This window comes from Carya illinoinensis, chromosome 5, assembly GCF_018687715.1.
Source record: "Carya illinoinensis cultivar Pawnee chromosome 5, C.illinoinensisPawnee_v1, whole genome shotgun sequence".
Lineage (NCBI taxonomy): Eukaryota > Viridiplantae > Streptophyta > Magnoliopsida > Fagales > Juglandaceae > Carya > Carya illinoinensis.
The window spans coordinates 25,830,251-25,852,035 of record NC_056756.1 but is presented as its reverse complement, the minus strand read 5'-3'; the positions used below and the strand labels follow the sequence as shown (position 1 = coordinate 25,852,035).

The window sequence follows — 21,785 nt, the reverse complement described above, 5'->3', positions numbered from 1 at the left end:
CAGCGATTTTAAAATCGCTGCAAAAACCCTAATTTCTTGTAGTGACAACGTCTCATATTACACGTCCCGGCCTAGCTCTTATTTACTTACTAATACAAAAACAATCAACTTAATTATGGAATTTTTTTACCAAAAGAAATGATCAGAAAGTGAATAGACTTGCTGACAACTTAGTTGACAACACTGCAAAGTTTTCGCATCTGTCCTTGAGAACCCGTGATGGGTTCGATATCTCCCATTCTGACCATAGCAGCAGCAAAATCATTTTTGAAAGTTGAAGGGCTCTTGCTATACTCTGTAACAATGCTATCTGTGGATCCTCCACTAAATAGTATTTGATCAGATTGGAGAAGACCCTTCTTCTGAATGAGATTCTTAAAGTAATTATTATCGAAAGAATTGGGTGTCACCAAATCAAGCGGTGCTATCTTCTCGTCGTCACTACCTATAGCAAGTGAACACTTGCGCTTTCCAGTGCTAGCAAACCCAGCATCGATATCACTTGCATTGTTGTGAATCCTACCGCGGAAGGTCACACATCTTGCTTGTCCTATTGTATGCGATCCTGCAATATTTCATAGAAAACGCTGGTATTTAGCCATGTTTCCCTTGCATGCATGCATGTTGTCGTGATAATTAAAATTTCCATTATATTCTAGAGTAGTTAATTAGGCTCAAACCTGAAAGGGCGACCATATCTCTTTCACTCAAACCTTTCTCACGAAACAAGAAAGTCAACCTGCCAAGGCCATCAATAAACTTTGGAAGGTTGGCGTCGGTTAGGCTGAGGCTTGCTGTGGTAGAGTCTCTTCTTCCAAGCTTCACCGTCCAAGATGGTCCTCCGACCTGTTTTTGTTGTAGAAAACATCAAGTTATTTACTTATCCGTCATGAATGCTTTGGAGAGAATTAATACTAGTTGAGAAAGGTACTAGTTAGTGACTCACAGCAACAGATGCATCCCGGGCTACAACTGCTAGAATATCTGCACATGATACAACACCAGGACAAACGTTCTCCACTTTAGACTTGATGTCATCAATGACTTCGTATCCTCTCACTGAACCAGCATTGTTTGGTGCTGTCTTCTCCCCCAATATTGAGGGAGTATCATCAAGCAAAATTGATGCATCACAACCCTACATGAATAAGATGATTCATAATAATTATGTTATCTATTACTCGTGCCCGGAACACAGTATGGAAAACTTAATTTAAGTGTCTTGCAAGTTTTACATACCTGGACAAAACAATCATGGAAATGAAGCCGAATGAGCGATGCCGCCATTCTTCGCTCACGAGAAACGGCGCTTCTCGTGGCTGTTTGGATTGTGCTAAGTGCTTTCGGACATGTGTTGTCATAAAATGTTGAGGATAGCTGTGCTTCGCATGGCATAGTACTTGAGATAAACAAGAATACAGCAAGAATCAAGCATGCACAGGTAACAGTAGAAGCCATGTTCGATGATTTGTTTCTCTACACAGACGAAAATCGAAATAGTCTTGTTTCTGATAGAGCTGGAGATCATGAACGTATTGGAGCTAAATATTTCAAGATGGGATGTGAAGCACAATTCTGAACCTATTGTATATATATATATATATAGTGCTAATAATTAAAGCAAATCATGAGCCGCCTTGTTACAGTCTCATATGACGCTTACATATGAACCAAACAATTCAAAGCTGGAGTTGTACAGCCTCCATGCATGAAATGGCCAGCTAGCGTACGCATGTAATTTTATTAGAAATAAATTAATATCAAATCTTGGTGACATGGCTGCAGGATAAATATTAAATGGTCTGATATTTCAGCACCGCGTAAGGTTTCGTTACCACACATAAATACCGTAACGCCGATTAAAGTTAATTTTATCAGTCAAAGGTATACTCTTTTTTAATTAATTATTTTACCAAAACAATATATATTAAAGTCACCGCCAAAAAGCTCCCTAATACGACAACTCATTTGTTGTTGGCTTCCATCATCATCATCGTTATTATTATTATTAAAACTAAATCGATGTGATCTGATCCAGTCCATTCATCGTTTACCATGTGCAAGCTATTAATTCTAATTGAACGTGTTAAAAAATCAAAACTAAAAGAAAGAAAATCGAACCCTTTTTTTTGGGACCACGTCTTTGATATTCCATGATAAATACAACAACAAAAAGATGGAAATGGTCCATTTTGCCATATTCTATCTCAATTTGAATAAATTCTAATTAAAAAAAAAATTGTGTTTATAGCCATATGGGCATTTTCTAGCTCAGATTGGAAGCTCAAGTACTGTTATTTATAAGGATTATTTTCTTAAGAGCTTATTTAAATTTTAAACACAATTGACTGTTAATGTCGAGTTGACTTCAAACAGCTGACTAAATTGAGCCGATTTTACATGATATAGGATGAGATCAAAACTCGTCGACCATATCCAATTAATAAAATAGGGTTTTGGCCAAACCGGGGGATATGCTGGTTCTAGCATTTTTCAAATATTGCAACAAAGTCAAAAATCTTAACCAGGATATATATGTTTTCATTATTCTTGACTTTTTAAAATTAAATTCCTATTCAGATAATATTTAGAGAACTTTTGAAGGAAATATATCAAATTTGCAAATCATATGCGCAACGAAATTAATTTTGATGGCCCGTTTTTACGTGTATTTTCACTGAAATGTTGTTTTTAATTTAATTAATATATTAATTTATTTATTTTAAATTAATGTATTTTAATTGGTTTTTAATTTATTTGATGTGATGTTTAATTTATTTTAGTCGTTTTACAGCTTTTCAAAATCGTTTTCGGCGGATTAGTTTTGGTTTCCGGAGTGAGGATTGAACCTCATTTCTTTTCTTTTCTCTTTTTATTTTTCCCTTTCTCCTTTTGTTTTTCTTCTTTTCTTTCCTTTCTTTCTTTTTCTTCTTCTTTTCTTCCTCGTTTTCTCTCTGCCCTCGCACTACTTCTTCCATTTCTCCTTACCGTCGCAGGCCCTTTGACCACTCGGTTCGCCGCCGTCCGGCCACCGTGTAGTACACCACCCCCACCAAAATCTTCCCCTCCCACCCGTGATCATCCCCACCAATTTTCAGGGTCATCCGACAAGCCGTTAGCCGCCACGCACGGCTGAAAGTCACGGCACCAGCCCTGTTTTTCCTCTCTGTCGCCGGTGGCTTTCTCAGCCCAGAACCGTTGCTCACCGGCGGCATGGCTACACCACCCACCCAGTTTTCTTCCCCTTCCACCGGTGAACATCCCCACCAAGTTTCACTTCCATTCGAGCCACCGTTAACCGCCACGAGCTCCTCCAAGCCACATGATTTTTGAGATTTTCCGATGCCGTCATTCCACCTCCGGCCACCATCTCTTCACAGCTTCTTTCCCTACCTCTTGTCATCCAAACCCACCCAATTCCGGCCTCGATCCGTTGCCGGAGCAGCTCCCACGAGCTCAACTCTGATTTGGGCTTTTTCCACTTCCACCGCCATTTCCACCCCCACCCACGGCCAAAACTCACTTCCTTTAGCTTCATAAATATCTTAAGGCCATTCCCTATCAATTTCATGCCTTGGTTCGTTCCCGTTCGAAAGTGGGTAATTTATTACCAACTGCCACAGTGTAAAATACACTGTTACGTTACTTTTCCTCCGCTGTTTGCAACACCGCGAGCTTTCAAAAAATACCATATAACGCTGTAAGTATTTTTCAAACTCTACTTTTAGATTTAAATATATTTTTCTCTTACAATAAATATTTGCTGTTAGTTGGTTGATTCCGGACTGAGTCCGAGGAGTTCGGGGGTCGGATGGATTGAGGACGGAGTTGCTTGATTTGTTGATTTGTGATTGGATGGTTGTTTTGTGCATTGAGGCGTGCATTACATGGAGCATACATGTGCATTTTATTTAATTGAGAAAAACCCTATTTTATTGGCATAAATGGATTTCGGGTGCGTGTGTCTCACGATCCCAAGCCAGAACGGGTTATTATCTTGGTGGAGCTCCTCTGGTCACTCGGGAGTGGATAATACTGAGTGACATCCCCTGGGTTGTCGCAGGGCGATGACCGGATCGCACGATATAGTAACGCTGTCGTGTCGACTCCGTGGTCCCCAGAGTGGCGGGGACTAGAGGTTGGCCTGACCAGGGACGTGCTGGGTGCGAGTTCTGGGCATCTCTCGTTTAGGTGTCACATGCGTAGACGTTACCTACGGTGTGGCACAGAGTCAGAGTGTGCGGATGATCCTTAAGGGAGATCATGGTGCATGCATAATTGGATCGTTTTTATACTTTTGGTTACGGGCCATTTTCTGGGAAAATGGCGAGATTTGGTTTGAAGCTTTGTGATCCATTTTCTGGAAAAATGGTGGTTTGGGCCATTATCTGGGATAATGGCGAGGCTTGTTTTAAATAATATGTTTTTTGGCCAAATGAGTTTTTGGCGTGCGTGGAAAAATATGGTTTTACGGGACATGTGTATTGACTTTTCTTTCATGCATATTGTTTGGATTTTATATGTTTTTATCTAGTGGTGTTTGGATTTTACTTACCTGTGGCACCATTTTGGTTCCGTAGATTTTGGTGCAGAGTTCGAGGATAAGGAGGAGGTTAAACCAGAGGATACGGCTCCGCCGGAGTTTTGAGTTGAAGTTTAAGCTTGTTGTTGGTTTGAACAATATTTGTGTTTTGTAATATTTTATTATGTATGTTTTGAACAGCTTGTATTAAACTAAGAAAAATTCTGGTACTTAGTTATATGACTTTACTATCCGCTGCGTGTTTCTTCGTGCACATTTGTTGCTTATACACACACTTGGCACTCATCGATAGAGTGGTGACCTGTGATGTCATCATCTGGACGTCTCGATTTCTCCGTATCCGTGCGTGGAGATTTGGGGGTGTCACATTAATAGGATCGTAAAGCTTCGAATTTACATAAATAAATTATGAACATGATCATATGTAGATCGAGAAGATAACGTACGTACCTCAGATTTAAAAAAGAAAATCAAATCTATTAATGCACTTTTTATCACAAAAAGAGCATTGGTTCAAAGAGTGAGTTCTTTGAGGTAACAAAAAATACAAATAAATAAAAAAAAGGATGCCCAACTAAAAACATTATTTGATTTAATGGTGAAAATACTTTTCTTTCAAATAAAAATCTCACTCAACCTTTTCCCTCAAGTGAAAAAAAAAAACAATCAACAACACCAAGAAGATCAATATATACTTAAAAAAAATTAACTTCTCCTTTCCTAGGTGGCTCGTGATAAAAATGAGTAATACTTAAGTGGCAAAAGCTCTATGTATATATAGATGCATCATGGCTGCACGTCTAGTTTAGAATTGAGGGGGAAAATATAACTTTTTATAGTATTTCTTTTAATTGTAAAGTTACCAAAAAAGTATTTAAAAAGTTATTTACTTTTTGATAACACGCACCTAATTTAAGGGCTTTTAAAGTTATCTATGGTGGTTTTTTAAAAATATAGCATATTATCTGCAAGAACTTTCAAAATAATACAAGGAAAACTTCAATTTTTTTAGGTGTTTAAAGCATTTTATATAAATTTATTACATTATTTTTTTAAAAGAGCTTTTAAGCTATTAAAAGCACGTTTTAATCCTCCAAACTCCAATCGTGCATGGTCAAGAGAGTGGCTTCCCGCATGTCATTAATCCTTTTTCTTTTTAATTTTTTAACTTTAGAAGATAAATAAATAACTATATATATGTATATATAAACTATACTGTCACTTTATTATCTCTACATCTTAATTTCTTGAGTACCAAGTTTAATCTCCTGATTTTTCTTTTATTACCCAACGAATAAATATTATTCAATGCTAAATAAATACTAAATAAACATTACCCAACGAATTAAGATATTGAACAATAGGATCTCACCCTGAATACATCAGAGTAACATGATGCATGTCACATTCGAGTTAATGACCTTCTCTAAATTAAAAATTAAATGCTATTTATTATTCACTACAAGAAATCTGGACTATTCTAACGATTTTCTAATCACTGCAAATTATTTTGTTGGCAAAGGTAGACTTTTGTCAGTGATTTAAAAATTGCCGTGAGTTTTAAAACCAATCTATGAGTACGTTATCAGACTATTGGCAACGAGGGTTAATCGCTGAGAAATCTGGGTTTTTTATTCTCTATGTTGCCATTGTGTGGGGACGCGAAATCGATTTAGAGTTATAATTTTATTTTTCCCCGCCCCCTTCCCCCCCTCCCCCCACCAAAGACATTTCCCCCCAAACCTACGGCTTCACCAAAACCCAACGTGATCGAACTGAAGTGTGTTTGAATCCGAGCGTTTGCGCACGGCTTCACCAAAACCCACCCAAAAACCAACCTACACAGTTGTCCTCCTCCACTGGAAACCACCACTAACAGCGAAGCATCCACCCATTTTGCCGAATGGAAGGTGAAATGTGACTTTAAAAACTTAGCACTGTAACAAGGATTTTTTTTCTTTGTATTGAGTGTTCTACCCGATTTCCATTCCCAAAATCGCCCATTTTTTCTTTCCTAACCCACTATTCATGGGCCCAAGCGGTGACCCTTAAGCCATTTAAGGGTTTTCCAACTCGCCAACTCCCTCTGTCCTCTCCTCCAATCAGTTGTCGCTAATTAGCACTGGTACGTTGCTCTATTTTTTGTTTCTTCTTGTATGAAATTGGTTAGGTCAAGTAGAAAATAGTCTGAATACACCTCCCATTGGATGCCCTATAAAACCAACTTTGATGAATTCTGCTTTACTCTTTGTTTTACATGCATCTTTGGCTAATTATTGATTTTTACTATGTTACTTTGAACTGTTGGAAATTGCATGTATTGATTTTGATGTTTGTTGAGATATCTAAATTTTCATTACAATTCTATGATTGCCCTTTCGAAGTTGTCTAAATGTTCAAGTTTGTATTTTATTTTATTTGATTGAATTTGTTTTGTTATCTGTTATAATCTCGTTGTTCAAAAATTACCTGGATGGATCTTGCAAAATTTTAATGGAGAATTAATTCATTGAAGCTGGCACAATCTATGGCCAGTACTTCTTTTTGTCATATAATGTGAATGCTTCTTCGATTACTAGGTGGTTGCATAATGTGAATTTAATTATTTAAATTATTGGTTGTAATCATCACAGTTGAAATGTAATTTTGTTCATTTTGTACACTTTTTTAAAGTCTTGATCTCTGTCATGCTATAAATACTTTTAGGCCAGCATTCTAATTGTTCTAAAACAAAAAGTTCATTGTAGTTGCTGGTGATTGGCTTTGCCAAATTCCTTGGAAACCAATCTATACACTACAACAAAAAATAGATTTTGGGACGATTTTGGTTTGGGACGAAATGAAAATTGTCCCAAAAAGTTAGATTTTGGAACGAAATATGAATTTTATTCTCAAAAAATAACGGATGTCTAGACCATTCGAACGGTCTAGTTAGAGACGAAATATTTTGTCCCAAATTAGTTAAACGTTTGAACACTAAAGATATACCATTCAAAAGTATAAATTTTACCGTTCCGAACGTAATTTTGGCGCATTAAGTAAAATTTTTTTAGAGAGAAATTGATGCATCGTTCAAACGTTAAAGTTTAACCGTTCGAATGATACATCAACACGGTTCAAATATGATTTGAATGGGTCGAATGGTGACCAGGGGTTTTATTTTTTATTTTTTTTTGCAAAATTATATTTATATTAACTAGTAAATATAAGAAATTGGTTAATTAAATAATAGGAATAATATAAATTAATAATTAGTTTAGAAAATATAAAATAATAATATTTCATAGTTAGATATTGAATTTACAAAATAAAAAATATTGTCCATACTTAAAACAAAAACTAAATAAAAAAAATAAAAAAATAAAAAAGATAGAAGGTACTAATTAAGACCCAAGTCTTTGCACACTTCCTCGATCGCAGCTATACGTTCCTCTATTTATGTCAGTCGTGTACTGATGGTGACCTGAGTCTCAGACATGGCATCAATCTGTGCACGAAGCACAGACATAGCAGAATGGATCTCCATACACACTGCATCAATCACCGCTGATGTCTGTTTGCTGATCGCTGCACACACAATCTCGGCCATCTCCTCACAAGTAACATTGTTTACTGATGCCTCGGCCTGTGTGGATGTCCCAGCAGCTGATACTCCATGATCTCCCAGCTTTGCATCTCTCTGAGGATCAATCCGATCTGGAACATGTCCACGAAGACGCAGTCTCGAGTGTCCCGTGCTGCGTGAGAGGGTGGTGCTGTTTATCGGTCCCATCGACTCCCGTTTACGCTCGGCAACGTCAGGCACAACACCAGCAAACAGTAGAAATCGGGTGATCAGGATCCCGAATGGCAATATATCCATCGAAATGTATTGAGACTCTGATCGAATCCTATCGAATATATACCCCACCAAGTCGATAGGAATGCCACGAGAGACCCGTATCATAAATTTCGTCCGATCAATGCCAACCTCTGTCTTGTGCTGCCAAGGGTCAATGTTGTAGGCAATTATCAAATTCAAAATCTTGAAGAAAGATGATAAATCTGCCTGTTTGATGTTTTTCATTTCGTCATACGGTGGAGCATCTGGACCAACAACCAAATCCCTCACCTCATGATCAGCAAGGGTATCGACCTCATCAGTATAAACTGATGCCTCCTCCTCAGCTGTCTCCACCTCAGCTGAAGGATCTCCACCTCAGCTGAAGGATCAGACTCTCTAGGCACCACATTTGGATATGCATCTGGCAGACTAGGAATACCGAGATGCTCAGCAAGTAGTACCCGTGAAAATACAACAAGTACTTCTCGGACAGAGATCCTGTAGGCCCCTTCATCATCGGGGTTGGCACTACCGAGCTCTCTATAGAACTCAGCAACAATGTCAATATAGAAGATTGGCTCCCATGCTTCCTCCCGTGCATCTAGGATAAGTCCCCAACCACGATCGCTGAAGACTGCTGGCAGTGAATGACCCTCTCAGACAAGACTCTGAAAATCAGAAATCTTCACTGGTTGCTCTAGTGAAACAGTCCTCTCCCTGACCGGACCACTACTAGTCTCACCAGGATTGCATCACTTACGTCCCGCCCTAGAAGAAGACATTATAATCAACCTGAAATTTATAATTAAAAATTAGATACACAATATTAACAATAAAAATATATTAAATAAATATTCACAATACACATCAAGGAATAACAATTTAAAAAGTGAGACATTATGAACAAAATAACTTTTAATAAATAATATCACTTTATTTAATATTAATGTGATTAATATTAATAGAAACATTAATATTAAATTTTATATTTTTAAATTATGGCATGAATTGTATTATAATATAGAAATTATTTTTAATTAAAATTGATTGGAACTATAATATGGAAAAAAAACAATTAACAAATATTACTAAAATAGTTTATAACGTTCGAACTTCTGAAATAGTGATCGAACGGTAAAACTGTACATTTGAACATGTAAAACAACGTTCAAATGTTTAACGTTTACATGAACGGTCGAACAGGTTACTACTTGGCCCAAACGTTTGAACGTTTAAAACAATGTTCAAACATATAAATACCGTTTGAACAGTATTTACATGAATGGTTGAATGGTTGCATTGTTTTGGAATGAACATTTGAATGCCTAAACAAGCGTTCAACCGGTTAGTGAATACCGTTCGAACGCTCCCAAAAGTGTTCGAACGTTATTCGAATCGATTTGGGCGTCTAGGCCAAGTCGACTCAGACATTGAAATCTATGAAATTTGTCGATTCCATGGATTTTTCACCCAAATAAATCAAATACAAACTTAACGAAACATTCCTACAAATGATTAAAGCAAATCTACGGTGAGTATTGATGGATAAATCGGTTTATCCTAATTCAAACAAATAATCCATCAAAACCTAAATCTAAACGATAAAATGCTTTGAAAAAGAAGAATACCGGTGCCTAGATCGATTGGCTTCGAGTGGGTACTGTTTACGTTAGAGAAGATGGTGTTGAACGGCGGACATTGATGGTTAACGACGGAGAACGTACGGAATGCACACGTTTGGCTTCTGTGAAAATGACGTCTGCAGCAACTTATATATGCAATATCGTTCGAACGGTATTAACTTACCGTTCAAACGTATTAACTGTAATTTCAGTTATTATTAAAAGATGATATTTTTATCATTATAATTTTTCATGATTACTATATTTATTATTTATAATATAGTATGTAGTATATTTTCATTTAGTAGATAATATTATATTATATTATATTAACTTATATATAGTATAAGTTATATGATGTAGTATAATATAGTATACTATATAGAGCTCTCTATATAATAATATTAGGTAACATATAATAGTGTTATGATAAATGCATATTATGACTTGTTTAGTATATTAAGCTAATTATATTTTAGTTATAAGCTAATTAACTAACACTCTCTATTCTAGTACTATAGATGACATTATATTATATGATAGTATATATATGTTATATATATTAGGATATATTAACATATTAACATATATAGTAATATTTGATTATAATATATAATCAAGCATATATGTTATAGCTATTGATGTCAAGTTGTTCATTAAATTAAACTAAGCAATCATATGTCAATTGTTCTTTAAATCAAACTAAACAATCGTATGCCAAAGAGACTCTGCAGTGAAATGCAGTCTTCGAGAGAAGATATGCATTTTTTTAAGATAATTCTTAATCATTGTCTCTGAGATAAGAAACTTGTAAGCATTTCCTCCGTCTTATTTAGCAATTTAACATTATTATTTTACTTGACATCTCGAATTTGTAAAGCTAATAAGATAAAAAACAGTTCATTTCGATTACATAGAATGTCTCAGGTTTTGTACTCTCAGAAAGAAATGCACTTTAATTTGATTCAGTTTGGCTTGGAACTTTTATAAGACATCAGTAGCTATAATCTAGTGCAAATCTAATTTTTAACTGAATAAAAAGGTATACTGAATCTGAGTTTGAACATCGTTCGAACGCTTACTATTATGCATTTGAACCTTTTTGTACCCAGGATATTAACGTTCGAACATAATATTTCACGTTCGAACGTTAAAATCATGGGGGAGAACTTTTCAACAAAATAATTTCATGTTCAAATGGTTAGTAAGTTACCGTTGGAACGTAAATGTTCTACATTTAGACCATAGAATCTCACAATCTCGCGCTCATCTCACTGCTCCCAGTGTCGCTCCCAGTTCATTTCTCATATAACTAGCGTCATTCTCTCTCAATCCAGCCCGCAAATATTATTTGCTTTCATCCATCTCGTATATTTTCGGATTAAGATGTTATTTTTACCATTTTTTGAAGAGCTTTTTCAAGGTTTTGGGCATTACGTGTACTCTTGCAATTTCATCTATCAAAACTAGATATTTTATGCTATCTTTGACTCATTTTGGTTTGAATATAAGTGTTTTCGTTTGCTGCACTGAGTTTGTGATATTGTGTGCTTTCGTTTGATGTAATGAGTAACTTATATGTTTGGGTTTTTAGAGGTTGAAGACTACTGGAATTTGTTCTAGATCCATTCGAATGGTACACGTTTACCGTTTGAACATGCGTCATAAGTTCAAACGGTCAAGTTCACCGTTTGAACGTTATGTTGGTCAGTATTAAAATGTTAATTACAAATTAGAATATCCAACTTAATCTTGAAATCTATCAATTTCAATATTAATTAAACTACAAATAATTAAAATTCAATAATACTTAAATACTTAATCTTTAAATTAAGCATATGAATTTAGTTTAATTGTCAAATAATTAAGAGTTTATAATTGAACATATACTTAAAATTTAAATTAATCAACTAAATTTTTAAAAAAATACAAATAATTAAGATTTAATAATACTTAAATACTAACTATTTAAATTAATAAAATTGAAGTTTGGAATTAAAATACAAATAGTTAAGATTTAATAATATTTAAATACTAACTATTTAAATTAATAAAATTAAAGTTTGGAATTAAAATACAAATAGTTAAATTTAATAATATTTAAATACTAACTATTTAAATTAATAAATTTAAAGTTTGGAATTAAAATAAAAATGTTTAAGATTTAATCATATTTAAATAGTAACTATTTAAATTAATAAAATTAAAGTTTGGAATTAAAATACAAATAGTTAAGATTTAATAATATTTGTTTACTAACTATTTAATTTAATCAATTGACTTTTAATTAGCATATCTTGCATTGTTTGTATGATACATGTTAGCATATCTTGTATTGCTTGTTCATCACAATAAACCTTAGATCCGTTCGAGAGTTATCAATCTGAATGAATTGAAATATTGATAACTCTTGAATTGTCCAAAGTGGACAGTTTGGAATTGTAAGATCATTCTCGCAAACTATCGATCTATATTTGTTACACGTCCAGTATTAAGATTTTGGTAGATTCATTCATCCATTGCTCTCCGGATATGCATGATAGTGATGGTGTATGGACATGTTAAACGTCGATGCACACAACCAGACGAGCATATTTGGAGAACTATGGGGAGATGCTGCCGAAATTTTGTTGGACGTGACAGATTATAGAGGATAGGTTTGTGACTATGATCTTACAATTCTGAATGAGATAGGACCAACTACCCGGTATAAGATGGCATACTCCTTGATTGATACATGATACATGATACATGATGTATGATGATACATGTTTGTTTGTTGATGCACACGTGATTGTTTGTAATGAAAATAGTCAGCATGGATAAGAGTTGGATGCGAGTTAGCGATCGATTGGGTCAGAATTACAACGTATATGCTGAAGGTGTTAAAAAATTCTTAGAGTTTGCATTGGGTACAAGTGATAGTGATGGGCGTATTAGATGCCCATGTAAAAAATGCAGGAATTTGCGCTCTCATAAGATAGACTTGGTGAGAGAGCATTTGTTTGTGAAAGGTATTGACAAGGGTTATACTGATTAGGTCTTACACGGCGAACCATATCCAACTTCATTCAATGTTCCACATGAAGAAGACGAGATCGATGAAGATGTACAACTAGATATTGTTGGAGATGAATATAATGAGAATATGGAGGAAATGTTAGGTGACATCGGTGCGGGAATATTTATGAATGAAGGTGGCACAGACACATTAAGTTCAAATGATGGGGGTCATAATACTTTTGCGCGATTGTGGAATGATTCACAACGTGAGCTATATCCAGAATGCAGAAGACACAGTAAGTTGTCATTTACCGTAAGACTGCTTCACATAAAATCAATGTGCCAATTATCAATTAAGGCTATCAATATGTTACTCGAGTTGTTTAAGGAGGCACTGCCATTAGATAATACTTTACCTCGTAACTTCTACGAAGCAAAAAAATTGAAACGAGGACTTAGATTTTATTACAATGTAATACATGCATGTAAGAATGACTGCATATTATTTTGGCAAGAGAATGAGCAGTTGAACGAATGTTCCATATGCCACGAATCAAGATGGACATCTGACAAACAAAATGTGCCGCAAAAGGTAGTACGCCACTTTCCATTGACACCTAGATTACAACGATTATATATGTCACGTGCAACGGCTGCAGACATGATATGGCACTCATCAGCCAGAGTTAGAAATGATGATATTTTATCGCATCCTGCTGACTCCCAGGTGTGGAAGGAATTTGATAAGGAACACTCATGGTTTGCAGAAGAACCGCGTAATGTGAGACTTGAGTTGGCAACAGATGGATTTAATCCGTTTGGGAACATGAGTACTAGTCATAATACTTGGCCAGTTGTACTTATGTCGTATAATCTACCACCGTAGAAGTGTATGAAAATCCATATTTCATGATGAGTTTGCTCATTCCAAGTCCGAGATCACTGGGAAATGATATAGACATATACTTACAGCCATTGATTGCAGAATTGAAAGATTTGTAGGAGAATGGGGTTGTCACATTTGATTCATCAACAGGCAAATCGTTCAAGATGCATGCTGTCGTTTTATGGACAATAAATGATTTTTCAGCTTATGAAAACTTGTCAGGTTGGAGTACTAAGGGGAAAATGGCATGTCCAACTTGTAACAAACATACTAAATCTGAATGGCTCACTTACGGGAGGAAATTATGTTTCATGGGTCATCGTCGATTTCTACTTGGTGACCATAGATGGCGGGAAAATTTACAAATGTTTGATGGTACTGTTGAATGGGACCAACCTTCACCATATTTGTCTAGTGAAGATTTACTTGCACAATTTGTAGATGTTGGTTGTAATGAATTTGGTAAAAAACATCAAAAGAGAAAACGAGCTACATCTGAGTTGAATTGGACAAAGAATAGTATATTTTTCGATCTTCCATACTGGTCAAAATTAAAATTACAGCATAGTCTTGATGTTATGCATATTGAAAAAAAATATATGCGAATCCGTATTAGGAACATTGATGTCAATTGAAGGAAAAATGAAGGATACATTAAACTCAATGAAGGATTTGAAGTGGTTGGGAATAAGACCAGAAATGCAATTGCAAGAAAATGGTTCGTTTGTCTACATGCCGATTGGGTGGTATACATTGTCAAGGAATGAAAGGGCTACTTTTTGTGAGTGGATAATGAAAATTAAATTACCGGACGGTTATATCTCAAATTTGACAAGGTGTGTACGAACAAATGACTGGAAAATAACTGGGTTAAAAAGTCATGATTATCATGTCCTTTTGCAGTGTATCTTGCCTATTGGTATCCGTGGGTACTTGACTAGAGACGTGCGCGTGGCTTTGACTGAGTTGGATTTATTTTTCAAAGACTTATATGCTAGGACATTAAATGCAGAAGCTTTGGATCGAATGGAACGGGAAATTCCCATAATATTGTGTAAGCTAGAAAGTATTTACCCACCGTCATTTTTCGATGTCACGGTTCACCTAATCGTCCATTTGCCACGTGAGGCTCGACTTGCAGGACCAGTTCAGTATAGATGGATGTATCCCATTGAACAATTTCTTGAGCAGTTGAAACGAACAATTGGTAATAAGGCTCGCCCAGAAGGATGAATTGCAGAAGCATATATTGATGATGAGTGGCATACCTTCCAAATATTTCCATGGAGTTGACACTAGGTTTGATCGGCCAGAAAGAAACTTTGACGTTGACAGAGCAAGACAACGAAATGTGTTTTCCGTGTTTTCCCAACAAGTACGTCCACTTGGTGCAGTGTGTGGTTATGACTTATGTGGAAGAGAGTTTGAGAAAGCTCAGTGGCATGTGCTAAACAATTGCCCTGAGATAGAAAATTACTTGAAGTAAGTACTAATCTTTTCTTAATTTAATATTCGCTCATTTACTTTCACAAAATTCTAAGAATATAAAATATATGTGGTAATCATCAATTTCAGTAATCATATTAACATGCTCAAGGAACTAGGAGTAAATGATATAGACCAGAAACATGAAGAGGAGTTCCCGAGATGGTTTGAACAACGGGTAATGACATTACATATGCTTCATCCAATAGTTTAGAAAATATTGATTATTTTTTTATTGATATAATAGAAGCTTTACTCAATATGTAGGTTGTACAAATGCATGCCAATAATCCAAACGGTATATCAGATGAACTGTATACATTAGCGCATGGCCAATTGAGACACGCTACAAGATATTCTGCATGTATTTCTCGGGGAAGTAGGTATCACACAATAGATCGAGATTATTATAGGAAAACACAAAATAGTGGTGTCCTAGTTGAGGGAAGTCATGATGGAGAAAATATAGATTTCTATGGAGTGAATGTTGATATAATTGGAATGAAATATTTAGAGGAGCTTGCAGTGTATCTGTTTAAGTGTGATTGGTGGGATTTAAGCAATCCTCGAACTGGAGTCCGTGATGATGAACATTTTTTGAGTATTAATACATTAAGAAAATGGTACGAGGATGATCCATTTATTTTAGCTTCTCAAGCATCTCATGTATTCTATTTAGATGACCCGAAGTTAGGAAATCAATGACGAGTAGTACAAAAATATTCTCTAAGAAATATATATGATGTTATTCCTCAGGCAGAAGGAGGAGCTGAAGAAGAAGATGATGCCTCTACTCAAGAAGCATATCAAGAGAGTCAACCCGTCTTTAATTTGTTTGTGGATTTGAGCCAGTATGAGATGATTCCATTAAATAGAAAAAAATATTGAGGCTGAAATTGTTGATGCAACACTTGAGCAAAATGTTGATTCATCTGAAGTATCTATAGATGATGAGACTGAATTGTCAAATGATACTGATATAGATAATAATTGACGAATTATGTTTTCACATTACATGTGATGAGCACTATTTTACTTAATAAATATTGTATTAGTTTTCTGAAATTATGTCTCCAAAGAGAAAGGAAGTTCGCAACCCATCTCCACCTGTTCCTACCTCTCCTTCAGACTCACCATTAGAGATTGACTCTACAGAACATTATAAATGATAATATGTTTGTCTAAATTTTTTTTTATTCGAATTAAATTTTGGTCGGAGAGAGGAGCATAAGACTGTGGAAGATCTTATGAGTAATGCATTCCGCAAATATAAGGCGATGTGTCATGAGCACTATAATAAGTTCGAGAATATGGAAGATGCACGCCAATATCCTTTTCAAAATGTCAAACCTTCTGATTGGGAAAAACTTTGTGACATGTTTGAGGATACATTATATAAGGTATAATTATATTAATTATTTTAGTCATCCTATATTTAATTTCACTTTCTAATATTTTCAATTCCTATGTAGGAGTGAAATTCTATAAACAAAACAAATAGATTGAAATTGAAGATTACTCATCATGCAGGCTCAAGATCTTTCCACCGCCTCTCTAAGAAATTGGTATTGCTATTTTTTTTATTTGTATATAGTTAACTGAATATATGAATGCTAATGACTTTATATCTTAACAAATATTTATTATAGCAAGATTCAGATGCCAATTATGATTTGACAAAATTATATGCTGCATCACATACTAATCGTAATGGAGAGTGGAGTCATCTTGATACCCGTGAGAATTATGTAAGTATTATAAATTATTCTAAATAAATATATTAGAATATTTATGATGATATTAACTATTTATCTTATGTGTAGGATAAAATGGTTGTCATACGTGCTGAATCTGTGTCAGATCAAAACTCCTCGATAAATGAAGTTGAGATTTTCACACAAGTTCTGGGTCAACGTTCAGGATATTTGAGGGGTTTGGGTCGCTGTGGAAAACCTTTTCTCTCTTCCTCTTCTTCCGGGTCTGCCTCTGTAGCCTCTATAGCGCAAGAAAATTCGAATCGTAGAATCAAAGAATTGATTGCAAGGCAGCATGAGTTAGAGGCTCAATTGGCGAAACAATGAGAGATGGAGAGACGCCTCAAACAATATGAAGAACAATAAGAACAATTCATGAGAGAAATGCAACTCTAAATGCAGCAGCTTATGCAACAGTACAGGCCTCCAAGCAACTAATGGTTTTTTACGTATAGATTATGACATTATCTAATTATGTATGAACAATGTCTCGAGGTTATTTATTAGTTTGAACTTATTATAAAACTTTCATGAGTACTAAATTGTTTCTAATGTATGTTTTTCAAATCTTATGAATTTCAAATTGGTTTTTTATTATTATGGAATTTTCATAAAATAATTTTCGTTCGAACGACCATGTAACGTTCGAACATTATTGATTGAGCCATTCGAACGACATCAGATTGGTCAAAAAATGTTCGAACGCAATTTATTAGCGTACCATTCGAACATAACTCAACACCGTTCGATTCATTTACCATTCGATCTTTTCTTTTAACATTCTAACAGAAATCTCTTTTATACCTTTCGAACGTTATTCTGAACGTGTGATCATTTGAACGTGTTTTCATAACCGTTCAACCAATTTAATTTCATTAGAATGCCCAATATATTACCATTCGAACGTCATTCTGGAACGAAATTGAACCGTGACAAAAACCTAACCCGTTCGAACGGTATCGAACGGTCAATTTCAAAATCGTCCCTAAAGATATTTTCTGGGACGAAATGGTGATTTTCGTCCCAAAATACCTTCTGGGACAGTGATGTTGGGACAACCTTGAGATGATTTTTTTTCGTCCCAAAATATTTTCTGGGACGAAATCACTACAATTTGAGATGAAATTTTTCATCCCAAAAAGACGTTTCTACTGTAGTGGTAGTAGTGTAATGACTACAACAATCACTAGTGTGGAATTGGATTGACTTAGACAATATTATATATATATATATATATTTAAAAGCTATGAGAATATATTTGAAGAAATGCTTGTAGAATATTGCTGGCGTTTTAGTTGATAAGCTAACTTTGAAGATTAAAAGGTTTTAGTATAACGGTACCTTTTCTTATGACCTTATAGATAAGATGTCAATATTCTTAAAGGAAAGGAGAAAAATTTATAAAATATATTTAAGTTCATAGCATCAAGACATGAAGACAAGTAAAACACTTGATCTAGAAGCCAACTGATATGTGCATATATATACCGTTTCAACCGTGAGAGAAATGGTTTGATGTGATCTGTAAAACCTTGATTTTCTCATGACATGCATTCTTTATATAATATGTGTGTGTGTGTGTGTATATATATATATCTTTTTTCCCATATTTCATGCGCTACATACAAATATATCCTTGTTCGTTGTTTCTACGTCTGATGATTGAGCCGGATAATTGTCTGGTTTCGATTGATCTTGGTGCATTAACTAGTGAAAAATAGCCCAAAGCTTTATTATCGCAGCTAAAATTTATAGATGAAGTCACTGATCTCTTCGATCTCATCCTCCTTTTCATGATCATGTGTTTCATGTTTTACACAATTAGTGATCACCATCCCCAATTTATACTGGTTCATGTCATGAACTTTCCCAGATTTTTATTTTCTTGATCTGGGAAAATGTACCGATCATAGATTCTTTTTTTTTTTTTTTTTTGGAACAGAATCACCAAATTAAACAAATTGAGTTCATGTAGTACTCTTTCTAAGAAATTCTTGGTGCATTTATAAAATAATTACAAAAAATTCTCTTAGTAATAGACGTATATAAATTAATATATATATTAGTTGTATTTGGTACAGTATTATATTATTATGCCTTTTTATTGTAAGATAAAGTTGACATGTCTCTTAAAATTACGTTAGTTGACAATCTTTTTATTTATTGTAATTTTCATTGTAGTCTTAACACTTATCACTCTTTTTACAACATCAATTTGGAATTGAATCTGATAATCGTTTGAATTAATAGAATGATTCTTCCTAGTTCCCACGCACCTTATTTTATATCGCCATTGCAAAACAGATCAAAGTATTATTATATATACATTGGTGTAAATATATGATATATATTCACCCTTTTATTTATTCATATTTATTAATATTTTTAGGTCTAGTTTGGATAGTAAGTTGAGATGAGTTGAGATATATAGTTTGTGAATAGTAGTGATCAGATATTTAAATTGAGATGAGATGAGTTAGCTAGAAATGGTTTTAGTTAAAATATTTTATGGGGTTTTGGGATAAATGAGAAAAAAAATTGAATAAAAATATCATAAAGTTATAATATGGTTAGCATATAATTTTTAATATTATTTAAAAACTTATATTTGAAAAGTTGAATTGTTTTTTGGGTTTTGTTTGAAAGTTTGGAAAAATTGTAATAATTAGGCCTAATAATTATTTAGATGAAAAAATTGAAAAATTGAAATTAAAAAATGTTTGTATTTGTAGTGTTAGGATATTGAGAGATAAGATCATGAGATGAGATGGAAGTATGTCATTATCCAAACCAAGTCCTAGTTAATTACCTTGATTCTATTTATGACTCTTAAAGCACTACTTCCAGGACATTATTGGCCGCATGACTCAAAAATTGTCTTGCCTGGCCTTTTCCAATCTGATATGAAAGCCATCCATGAGCATTAATCACTCCGGCCAGCTATATATGTGCATATATATATATTTATATATATTTGGGTATGTTTTTGCTTTATCATGTCATTGGGGTTTTTGAGGGGGCGAAGATCATTGGAAACTCATGATCATCTAGGGGAGATCAGTAGGGTTGTTTTGGAGAGCTATATAAATGTATAATATCCTGGATAGGGATATTTGCAGGCCGGGAGTGACCGACAACTAGTTTCAAGAAAGTTTCAGAAAGCCTAGCTTGCTGGCCGGCTAGCTATATGTTATTTTTCAGATCATCATCTTATATATGGACTAATCGATGTTCATGATTTAACTCTCCTTAGCATCATATGTAGCATTTTGCATATATTAATGTTGTTTTATATTTCAAATGAATAATGTAAGAAAACACAGAATTATTAACTCCTGAAATAATTGAAGTGACTTGAAGACTCTAATTCAAATATCACCCAGTACTCTTGATAATGAACTATCATGCACGTCCCATCTACATTACAGATCATGGACATATTGAATTAAAATGGAAAGCATTCCCTCTAATTAACTTTGTAACCTAGCTAGCTCCACAATCTTTGTGCAGATCTTTTAATTAGCTCCAAACCTCTTTGTTGATTCAGTTGGTAATTTAGCATCACCTTTCTCGGTGGGTTTGTCAATGGGTTTGCTGTCCTTGATCATCACCTTAATTTCTCATTTTCTTTGTTTCCCTCCTTATTCTGATCTGGTTTTGAGGCTATAATCCGGCCTGCATGCATGTTTGTGCACCTTCTTTAGCAAGTACCACACACACACACCTGCACACACACATATATAGTAGCTTAAATATCAGATTTTGGGGATAATACAGATTTTGTAGGGCTGGATTTTGAGTTTGTAAGACTTAGAGGTTTGATTCGTATGGATAGGTTGGGAATGGTTGTTATTAGAGAGAAGTGATTTTTTTCTCAGAGGTTTTGTATCTAAGGTATTCCTCCGCCATAAGTGAGAGTTTCTTAATAAAATTTGGGGTAGGGATCCCTCTTGTACATGGGATCCTGACTTTTTTTAAAAAAAAAAAGAAAAAAAAAAAAAAAAAAAAAAAAAAAAAGCTTAAATATCAGGCTCCATGGTTAATCCTTAGGATGTCATGATCAGAGTTTGTGTTTTCACACGGTACGATCTGTTTAATTAAATGCTGGAAACACCTGCAAATGTTGTATGTTGGTAGTATATATGTAATTATGAACCCAATTACATGGAATAATATATTTTTTATTACCTAATTCTTTTGGTATGTTGTTACCTTTGTGCATTAGAACATTTAAGGCCCTTCTTCATGAGGTTTTGCTGATCACATATATTATATATATATATATATATAGCAGTGCCAAATTTCACACAGCTAGATTGGCTTAACATGAGGAAGACGGGCCAAATTTTAAATTTCCACAAGTATATATATAAGAACTGAGTTTTTTTTTTAAATAATATATTTATGCCTACGCACAATAAAGTATGATATGTACAGAACACAAGATGGATCACAAAATATAGGGTCGGGTTTGTATTAATTGCTATATATATATCACATGATGTACGCATGCTCCTAATTCTTCAGGTTGTTTAGATTAAATATTGATTAGCGGTTTTCTTGGTATGACTATATATGAGTTATATATCATCTGAAACATGCATGCATGCGCACAAGAGTATATATGTCCATTATATTGGACATGATCTATACCATGCATGCTTAATTT

At 34.5% G+C, this 21,785-nt stretch overlaps 1 protein-coding gene across 1 annotated transcript; it reads right to left on the bottom strand.

Annotated features, from left to right (window-relative positions):
• Positions 1-60: 60 nt before the first annotated feature.
• On the bottom strand, positions 61-1,535 carry LOC122311628 (lignin-forming anionic peroxidase-like). The gene is made up of 4 exons (XM_043126247.1): positions 1,240-1,535; positions 947-1,138; positions 681-846; positions 61-565 (listed from the first exon to the last, which is right to left on the bottom strand). The coding sequence occupies exons 1-4, from the start codon at positions 1,456-1,458 to the stop codon at positions 171-173; spliced, it is 972 nt and encodes a 323-aa protein (XP_042982181.1). The 5' UTR covers positions 1,459-1,535; the 3' UTR covers positions 61-170.
• Between the last annotated feature and the right edge of the window lie 20,250 nt (positions 1,536-21,785).